The sequence below is a fragment of the Agelaius phoeniceus genome, chromosome 12 (assembly GCF_051311805.1).
Source record: "Agelaius phoeniceus isolate bAgePho1 chromosome 12, bAgePho1.hap1, whole genome shotgun sequence".
Lineage (NCBI taxonomy): Eukaryota > Metazoa > Chordata > Aves > Passeriformes > Icteridae > Agelaius > Agelaius phoeniceus.
In genome coordinates, this window is record NC_135276.1 from 19,895,865 (window position 1) to 19,905,853 (window position 9,989).

General features: G+C 53.1%; 1 protein-coding gene across 1 annotated transcript; it reads right to left on the reverse strand.

Moving 5' to 3' along the window:
• Positions 1-378: 378 nt before the first annotated feature.
• On the reverse strand, positions 379-9,388 carry IRF8 (interferon regulatory factor 8). Its single transcript, XM_054640985.2, has 9 exons — positions 9,347-9,388; positions 6,856-7,030; positions 4,996-5,179; positions 3,960-4,048; positions 3,462-3,573; positions 3,146-3,193; positions 2,118-2,504; positions 1,432-1,547; positions 379-595 (listed from the first exon to the last, which is right to left on the reverse strand). The coding sequence occupies exons 2-9, from the start codon at positions 7,027-7,029 to the stop codon at positions 425-427; spliced, it is 1,281 nt and encodes a 426-aa protein (XP_054496960.1). The 5' UTR covers position 7,030; positions 9,347-9,388; the 3' UTR covers positions 379-424.
• Positions 9,389-9,989: the final 601 nt, after the last annotated feature.

Genomic DNA, 9,989 nt, shown 5'->3' on the forward strand with positions numbered 1-9,989 from the left:
AAAGAAAGGAAAAAATCAGAGGAAAATAAAAAAATTAAAATAATAATAAGAAAATAAGAAAAATTAAAATAAGAAAATTTAAAAAAAGAATAAAAAAATAAAATAAGAAAATAAAAAACAATAAAATGAGAAGAAAATAAAAAAATAAAATGAGAAGAAAATAAAAAATAAAATGAGAAGAAAATAAAAAATAAAATAAGAAGAAAATAAAAAAATAAAATAAGAAGAAAATAAAAAAATAAAATAAGAAGAAAATAAAAAAAAGAAAAATAAGAAAATTAAAAATAAAATAAGAAGAAAATAAAAAAATAAGAAGAAAATTTAAAAAATAAGAAGAAAATAAGGACACTTTTTAGTGTCACTTTTTAGGTCATTTAGGCCCTGGTGGGAGCAGTCTGGGTGTGGCCAGGCCAGCCCAGCAGGCTCACACTGCAATCTGCTGGCTCTCCCTGAAGAGGGGCCGGGGTGTGCAGATGTCCTGGAAGATGCGGTAGCCCTGCTCGTGCTGGGGCTCCTCAGCCATGGGCAGCATGGGGCTGGAGCTGCAGCTCTTGCCAGCCTCGTCCACCGCCTGCCTCAGGTGCAGCTGCTCCACCTGGGACAAAGCACAAAGGGCAGGGATTGAGTGAGGAGGGAACTCTTGGGGCATCTCTGCTGCTCCAGCCACGCAGCAGAGCACAGGGGGGGCAGGTCCTGCCAGGAGAGCAGGCCTGGCTCTCCACAAGCAGCCCCAGGAATAAAGGAGCAGCCCCAGGAGCTCCTGCCAGCAGGGATAGTGTCCCAGCATGTCCAGAGTGATCCACCAGGGCAGACATCCAGGACAGCAAGAGCTGACGAGGTCAGGAGCTGTGCAGGAGGCACAGGACCAGTCTCTGATCTTGTAAAATCCCCACAGGAGCTCGCAGACTGCTGGGTCTCTGCTTGCTCAAGAGGGGATGCCACACCCTCCCTGTGCCCTCCCTGTCACATCCCTGCTGCCAGAGGCTCCAGAAACCCTGTCCTGAGCCTTTTCAACCCTACAACTGCTGCAGCTTCTCCAAGGAGAAGCTTCTGACCAGAGCCATGAGGACTGACCCCACATCCCACCCCCTTCCAAGATCTCCCAACCCCACTGCTCTCAATCACAGGGGATTTACTTCCTCATTTCCCAGAGGAAAAGGCAGAAGTCCCAGTGCCAATGCAGGATCAGGAGGAAGAGGAAAGATTTCCCTGCAGTTCACAAAACTCGTGCCCTTAGGGAGCTTCATTTGCAAACCCAGCTCTGGGAATTTGATAATCAGCAGCCCAAGCACCTCTCAGGAGGCTGTGGAAAAGCACCACAGCACTTCCACCCCAATCCAGGCACCCAAATGCCCCGTGGCTGCAGGGGTGGGGCTCTGCTGGCAGAATTCCCTCCCTGCCTGGTCCCCTTTTCCTCCCAGCCCCCCGTACCTGGACAAGGATGAGTTTACACCTCAGGGGCACCGCATCTGGGAACTCCTCCCCGAAGCACAGCATGACCCTGCTGTCAGGGAAGCGGCCCTGGTTGTTGTAGTACTGCTGCAGCTCTGCAAGGACACAGGAAAACTGGGAATTTGCCCTCCAGGGGCTTTGTGACACACCCCTGGGATCAAACACCCTGCAAGGAAGCTGTGGGTTCAAGCAAAGCCCCCAGTCTGGAATTTGCCACATGACCCCAAACACCCCATTATCCTTTCCTAGGTCTGGTAGTGTCATCTGCTCACCCTTGGGAACCCAGCAGGGAGGGATTCAAAGTGTGCAAGGAAAAAGGGTTCCACCCTTTTTCAACCCCACCACGGGGCTCAAGGGGGTCTCACACTGGGTTTAAGCTCCAGAAACCCTTTGTGCATTGTCCCAAAGCTTTGGGATCCCAGAATTACCTCAGCTTTTCCAGGGAGCTTCTGGCCAGAGTCATATCCCTGTTCTCCCATCCCCTCCCTCAAGGTCTCCCCACCCCAAAACTGCTGCCACCCAGGACTGTCCACCACATCTGCTGGCTGACCATCCTCAACCACCCCCCAACGCAGGGATTTACTTCCCACAGGAAAGAGCAGAAAATCCCAACACCAAAAAAAAAAAAAAAAAATCAAAAAAAAAATCAGGAGGCTCCGACAAACCTCGGAAGAACAAATTGGTGTCAAAGATCTTCACCACGTCCTCCCGGTCCAGCTTGTTGGGCCTGTCCTTGTAGGCCATGGTGTTGCCACTCCAGAAGACCCTGCCCTGGCAGAGCCTCTTGATGAAGATGCCCTGCTTGTTGCTGTGCAGGAGGACACCCCTCTCCAGGTGGCCAAAGAGCTTCCTGGTGATCTGCTTCTGGCGCTCATTCTGGATGGCGTCGGCCGAGGGGAACCGCACGTGCTCCAGGGCATCGGGGGCGTAGAGCTTCTCCCCATGGCCCGAGGGCTGCCCCAGGGAGATCCTGCAGCCCTCAGAGCACGAGGTGCTGACGTGGCCCACCAGCCTCCCGCTGTAGTAGAAGCTGATCACCATCTGGGAATAACCTGGGAGGTGAGGGACGTGGGGGTCTCATCAGGGAAGGGACGTGTCCAAATCCCAAATCTCCTGGGATGGCTCCCTCTTGGTGGAAGGACATCTCCAGGGCTGGCCAGCAAGTGAGAGCTCCCAATATTGCAGGATTGGTGTTGGAAGGGATCTCTGGAAACCACCCAGTCCAAGCCCCCTGCCCAGGCAGAGTCACCTGGAGCAGGTGACACAGGAACAAATCCAGGTGGGGTTTGTTCCATGAATTCCTCTCTGATTGTCTCCAGGGAGGGAAATTCCACAAGTCCCCTCCGACACCCTCCATGGGAAGCTTTTCCTCATGTTGGGGTGGAACTTCTGGTGGTTTAGTTTCAAACCCATTGAACCTCTCTCCCTCCTGCCTTTGCTCCACACTCCCCCCATGCCATGAGCAGATCCCCCCATCCCAAAGGCTGCCTGATCCCCCCATCCCAAGCAGCTGCTCTCCTCCCCCATGCCACCAGGCAGGATTCACCCCAGCATGGCAATGTGGACAATCAGGAGGGTGCAGCACCTCCTAAACCCAAAGCAAAGCCTCCCTGAAGGTGGGGGACAGAGTCAGAGCCACCTCCTGCCGCCACAAACAGAGAGGGGCACCTGCTGGCCAGGTGAGGAGCCTTACCTGAGTGATACTGCTCGTAGCTGGAGTACCCATTCATCAGGGGCAATGCTGTGGGCACAGAAAGCCAAGCTGAGCCTGCATTCCCAAATCCCAAATCCCAATCCCCCAGTTCCCCCCACCACCCCCCCTCATTTTCTGCCCCAGTTTTCCCAGCTCCCACATGGGAAATGCCAGCAAAAAGCTCCCAGCTGGATTTCTTCATGAGTGCTTCAAACATTCTTAATAAGGAAGATAAAGCACACAATGGGGAGCAGTTTATTCCCACACAGGAAGATTTTTCCTGCCCCAAACACCCCACAAGCTGTTGGCTGCTTACCAGGGCTGGGCTGCTGCACCCACCAGTCGGGTATTGGGGGGTTCCTGCAGGTCTCCTGGGGGGGTGAGGGGCTCCTCTTGATGATGCCCAGGTACTCATCCACACAGGAGGGCTGTGGGACAGCAGACACTGGGATCAGAGCAGGTTTGGTGCCTCCAGCAAGGCCCTTGGAGCAGGGAGGGCCCAAATGGAAATGCCAACCAGTTTTTGTGGGCTTGGAAAGACCAAGTCTGGTTGTACATCTGAATAAGACCCTCAAGAGCTACAGAGGGCGAGCAGGCAGGTGTGACAAGGCCAAGGAGGGGCACAGAGCTGTGACAGACCCATCCCCAGTGAAGGCCTCTCCCAGCTGGATGCACAAGGAAAGCAGGGGCTGGCGCTGCCTCACCTGAAGGAGCTGCAAGCCCAACCTGCAGCTCTGCAGAGGCAATCTGGGGAAGGCAGCGCTTTCCCAAAGCTGAGCCAAGCCCTGCCCCTGCAGCCAGGGTGAGGCCTCACCTCTTTGATGAGGTCGTCGATGGCAGAGGAGCTGCAGTCCATGTCGGTGACATCGTTCAGGCCGCTCCCGTTGGCCACCCCTGCTTTGCCTGGAGGGAGGGAGAGGAGGGGCTGCAGTCAGAACACCCACACTGGCCAAGCACAGCTCATCCTGAAGGGTTTTGGACACCTCTCACCCAGTGAAAGTGGTGAAAGCAGGAACCACAGCAGAGCCATGTGACAGCATCTTGGAGAGGCTCACAGCCCCTCCAGAGCTGCTTTTTTGGGGCCAAAAATCACTTTACAACTCATTTCCCCCCTGCACAGGGACCAGCAGCAAGAAAAATCAAAAGCCTGGCTGGTGACAGAGACAGAGCTGGAGCAGGGGAGAGGGTTTGGGGGTTTTTTTGAGCACCCCAGAGACTGGGGCTGGGGCTGCTGCTTCTCTTTTTTCCACCAGCCACCCCAAGGCAGTGGTGCTGCTGGTGAGAACCTGCAGTGCCATTTGCATAGTGGCAGCACAGCCCCTGTGTGAACAGGCTGGGGGGGACAGAGATGCTAAAGGCAGATTTCCTGACTGCAAAATCATGCCTGTTTTTTTTGCAAGTTTTTAACTTAAAGGACAAAGCACACAGGCTCCCCTAACCACAAATAGTTATAGTTAGTGTGAGCTGAGCCACACCAGACATCAGAGCAGCTCTCTGCAAAATTGCTCCTCCAGCAAGAAAAGGGATTTATTGCTGCTCCCCACCATCCTCGCAGGGCAGGGGTTGGGAGGAAAAGAAAAGGTTGAGGCTCATGTCCCTCCTCCAGGCAGGGAAGGTGGAATTTGCCCCCACAACATCCTCAGGGATGGGAGCTCCCACGAAGCTGCAGCTGTCCCATATTTCCTAGGGGTTTAAGGGGTTAAACAACCCAAGCCTGGCCTTTGTCCTCCCCTCCCTGCCACCCCAAGGGACACGTGCAGAGCAGGACAAGCACAGAGCACAGGGAGCCGTGCTGGGGTGCAGGGCTGTGCTCTCAGGATGGACCCTCAGTCCCTTCCTGGGGAACTCACACTTCTGCTCCTCCTCTGGCACGATCCTGTAGACCTTGTAGGGCTCGGAGATGTCCAGCTGGGACCTGTCTGTCACCTCCTCAAAGTCAGGGCTCTTGTTCAGGGCACAGCGGAGCCGCGTCTTCCACGTGGCCGGCTCAGCTTTGTCACCCTCCTTGAACTTGCCCTTGAAAACAGCCCAGGCCTGAAGCAAACAATGAGAAAACAAAAAACCCTAAGAAAATCCTCCCTGTGAGCCCTACAAAGCCTCTCAGGGAGGAAGAGCTGGGGTTGCAGAGAGCATTTTGCATCTTGCACCCTCTCGAGCATCCCTTGGGGATTTGCTGTTTCACTCCTAGACTGCAGCCACCTGCACGGCCACCACACCTGGGCAGGGTTTGGGGTGCAGAGCAGCACTGCCTGCCTCAGAAATGCAGGAAAGGCTTCTAAAAGCCAGGTTTGCAAAAAGCAGAGGTCAAAATCATCACTTCTGCACCTAATGGTCAGGAGCGTGAGGAATCGCTGCTCAAAAATCAAAATAAACCTCATTGCCCAGCTCCTGACTAATAAATTAATAAATAAATAAACTGGTTTCCCCAAGATCAGAATATAATCTGTGCTTTTAGTAGAAGAATATATTTTACCATTGAATAAAAACATTACATATTTTTTTAAATATACATATTGATTTCTTTTGTAGATATTTCTATATTTTCAGAGGGCTGAGCTCAAGACTGTCCTCATAACTCAGTGCTCCCAAACCAGTTCTTACTGAAATTAAAGGACAGAAATTTGGAAGTGGGATCAGAGGGAAGGGAATTCCTGGGGAAGACCTGAACTTTTTACTTCAGGATGGAATTTTCCCATTTTTTCCAAAACTGGAAACCCCCGCTTCCGTGAAATTTTTCCTTCCCACCTACAAAATCCTTTTAGTTTGTTTTTTTTTTAATAAACCCAGCATTTTATCATGCATTTTATCATCAAGCTCATCAGCATTTTACCAAGAGAAGCTAATGAGAAGTTTAGAGCAGGTCAAAAGCTGCTTCTCACATCACACCTGGATTCAAACACGCTGAAAGCAAACTTAAAACTGGTCCTAAATTTTGATGAAAAGGAATAAATCATCCAAAAAAAAAGCCAGGAGACCAACTCCAGCATCTCCTGCAAGGGTTAAAGATGTAAAACCCAGAGATAGCATGGCCATGTTCCACAAAGGGACAAAACCAGCAGCACAGAGCCCAGGAACTCTCAGAATCTCTGCTGCTCAGAGTGACTCTGAGATATGTACAGGCTTCTTTTTCCCAGCCCAGCTGTCAAAGAAGGAGTCAGGATTTTTCTGTTCTCGTTCTCAGGGTTGTTTATTATTTCTTATCTATGACATTCTTTCTCTGACCTGCCGAGGTCTGTCTGGCAGGTCGGGTTGAGGCACACTGGGGTTATCTTTTATACTAAAAACAACCTGTACATTATTTACCATAACTTCCCAATACCTATCACCTATGTTAGACACTGAGCTTCTACCTTAAACCAATCCAAAGGTGTCACCATCACAGCAGAAGATGGAGGCCAAGAAGAAGAAGAAGGACAGGATACACCCAGGTTCCTCCATCTTGCCTCCTGAACCTCCATTCTAAAAACCTCAAAAATCTATTTTTCACCCCATGATAAATTCACTATCATTCTACTTAAACCCTCTTGCCTTGTAATTCTTCATATAAAGGTTGGTAATTGTTTCTCCATGGGTCAAGATCAAAGGCTCAGGGTCTTGGGCTCTGTGCCAGGGTCTCTGAGCCTCCTGGGCAGGGTCTCAAGCCCTCCAGGGCAGCCAGAGGAACGTCCTGGGCTCCAACAAGGAACCACCAAGAAAAAGACATTCCCTACCTTGAAAATGGAAGCATCCACCTCCTGGTTGTAGTCCTGCTTGCCAGCGTGCTTCCAGGGGATGCGGAACATGGACTTGTCCTCGTTCTCCCAGATGAGCCCCGCGTAGAGCTCGCTGTCGATCTGCTCGATCAGCCACTGCCGCAGCCGCCGCCCGCCGTTCCTGTCACACATCCTGCACGGGCAAAATCCACCTTTCACCACGGCCTTTTGGCAAATGTTAAAGTGAATGTTATGTGTGTTGCGTTAGGAAGTTAGACTGTGTCGGTTTTCTTGAATAGCGCGTTAAATGTAGTTTGAGGTTATAACAAAATGTTAAAATGGAAACCGTGCTATGTAGGAGGCTTTTTGTCCTAAAGAAAGGAATCGCAGCGAGATAGCAGCCACAGGACACCTGAATCTTTCAGGGAAAGAGAATTTATCAGAAGAAATGAACTTCTTCCCACCGGGCTCAGCCCTGAAGAGGCTGTCAGGATTCAGAGGGAGAAGTTGACACTGACCAGACAGAATCCTGTGTTTGAATGGAATTTATGCATCATGTATGAATATGCAACAGGTTATTGTTTTTAAGGGTTAATCCTCTGTTAATGTGGGTCCTTTTTCAGGCTTATGCTGCCCAGAAAAAGATACCCGGATGTCCTTAACTCTTTGTTTCTATTGTCTCGTATTGTCCTAATCCAAATTGCCCATATTATTATTATTACTCTAATTATATCACTATTTTATAACCATTTTATTACTATTAAACTTTTAATATTTTAAAAACAAGTGACTGGCGTTTTTCACATGTAGGGACACCCAGTGAGCGCTCTCAGCTCTGCCAGCTCCATCCCAGCACAGGGACTGGGCTGCTTTGTCCCCTGGCCCCACGCTTGGCCGGCAGCAGCACCACCTGCAGCTTTTGGAAGCCCCCATGCCAATGTCTGCCCACTTTCAAGTCCCTTCCAACCCAAACCCTTCTGGGATCCCACAACTCTGTAATTCTAAGATTAAAACACCCCCAGCCCGCACCCCCACCCAATCCTCTGCTTCTTTTAAAATTAAAAAAAAAAAAAAGAAAAAGAAAAAGAAAAATGAAGGCAATTTCCTTCTGAGTTGCTACAAATTCTTCCTCCAGCTCTGCCAAAGTTCCGCTCCCAGAGCGGCTGACTCAGTGCTCTGCTGATTCCTATTTTGCTGCAGGATAAATGACAGAGGAAGCAGCTGGATGGGGATTAAAGCCCCCAGCTGTGCTGTCACCTGAGCAGGTGACACTGGGCAGGCCATGCTGGGGTGCCAGAGCCATCCCTGGCACAAGGATTTGTCCCGGAGGGGGCAGCAGCTCCTCTCACCAAGCATGACTTGGGGAGCTGCAAACTGCATCCCAAATCCTCGCAGGGATAAGGAACACAAAGGAACACACAACTGCTGGAAGCAAAGTGCCAGGCTCAACCCTGCCTGTCGTGACAGGAGCTGGTGGCCTGGCACAAGTGATCAGCAGCCCCTAAACCAACGTGCCAGGCATTTTGGGCTCTACGTTTCACAGGGCTGCCTCTCCCTCGTTTATTTGTTATTTACTGCCCCACTGGAAGATTTTTGGGGAGAAAACAAGGATGCTCCCAGCACAGCCTGAGAGCCAGTGGTCCCTGCTTTGCCATGGGCGGCCACCAGCTCAGTGCCACCAAATTCCATCCCTTCCTGATGGCCCTGGCTACCCAGAGCACAGCCCCTGGTTTTGGGATGGTGAGCACCAACACCACCAGCCAAAACATCACAGAGGGCACAGCTCGGGATGTCCCAAAGGACATGGCACAGCTCATCCCTGGAGGAATGGGGCACACGCAGCCTCTCTGGGGGCTCCAGCGCCCACCCCGAGTGATGCCAAAAGGGAAGAACCCGAGAAATCCCGCAGAAATGGGACACTTTCTCTAGAAAGCTTCTTCGCATCACTGCCGGAGGCCCGGGGCTCCATCTGCGTCCCCGAGAGGGAGTCACAGGCTCGGGACAGCGCCAAGGAGCCGCCTCCACCGGGCTGGCAGCGGCAGCGCCGCGGCTCCACCCGCCCATCCCGGGCTCTGCCACCCGCAGGGCACCGCGACACGGGGACATCCCGCGACATGGGGACATCCCGCGACACGGGGGACATCCCGCGACACGGGGGGACATCCCGCACACCCCCTGCGCTGCTCGGCAGCGTGCGGGAAACCGGGGTAGGGCTCGGGAGCTCCCCAGCCTTTCCCCGCGCGGTGCCGGTGCCCTCCCCGGTGCCCTCTCACAGAGGATGCCGGTACAGGACGCGGTCCTGCGGCAGGTCCCTGCCCTCCCACGGAGGATGCCGGTACCCGTTCCCCCGGTCAGTCCCTGCCCTCCCACGGGGGATGCCGGTGCCGGTCCCTGTTCCCTGGTCGGTCCCTGCCCTCCCACGGGGGATGCTGCTATCGGGATGCCGGTATCGGTCCCCCGGCCAGTCCCTGCCCTCCCACGGGAGATGCTGCTATCGGGATGCCGGTACCTGTTCCCCCGGTCAGTCCCGGCGCCGTTCCCCTTTCTGCGCTCCCGGTGCCGCGCCCGCAGTTTCGCCGTGCTCATTATATATACAAGCAAAAATTATGCGGCCGCGCCCACCGCCACGCCCACTCCACGCTCCACCAATCACCGACTCCTCGCCGCTCCTGCCCTACCCAATGAGGAGGCGGGGCCGTGCGGGGCTGACCAATGAGGAGCGTCCCCGCGGGGCGCGCGCCGCAGTTTCTCTTAAAGCGCGGCTTTCCCCGAAATCAGCTGACCGGGGGGGCGGGGCCTGGGTGGAGGGGGCGGGGCCTGAGCGGGAGGGGGCGTGGTTATCCCGCCCCTGTCCCGGGTCTGTCCCGGGTCTATCCCAGGCCGGTTCGGTCCCGTCGTTCCCAATCCCAAATTAATCCGTTCCCAGTTCCAACCCAGCTTCCCCAGTCCCAGAGCAGCCTGCCCAGAGCCAGACTGGTCTGGTACCAGTCCCAGCCCAGTCCATTCCCAGTCTCGGACCAATATCCCAGTCCCAGCCCAATCCATTCCCAGTCTCAGACCAATATCCCAGTCCAAAACCAATCCATCCCCAGTCCATGATCAGTATATCCCCAAATAAACCTCCCCAATTCCAGACCAGTCTCCCCAGTCCC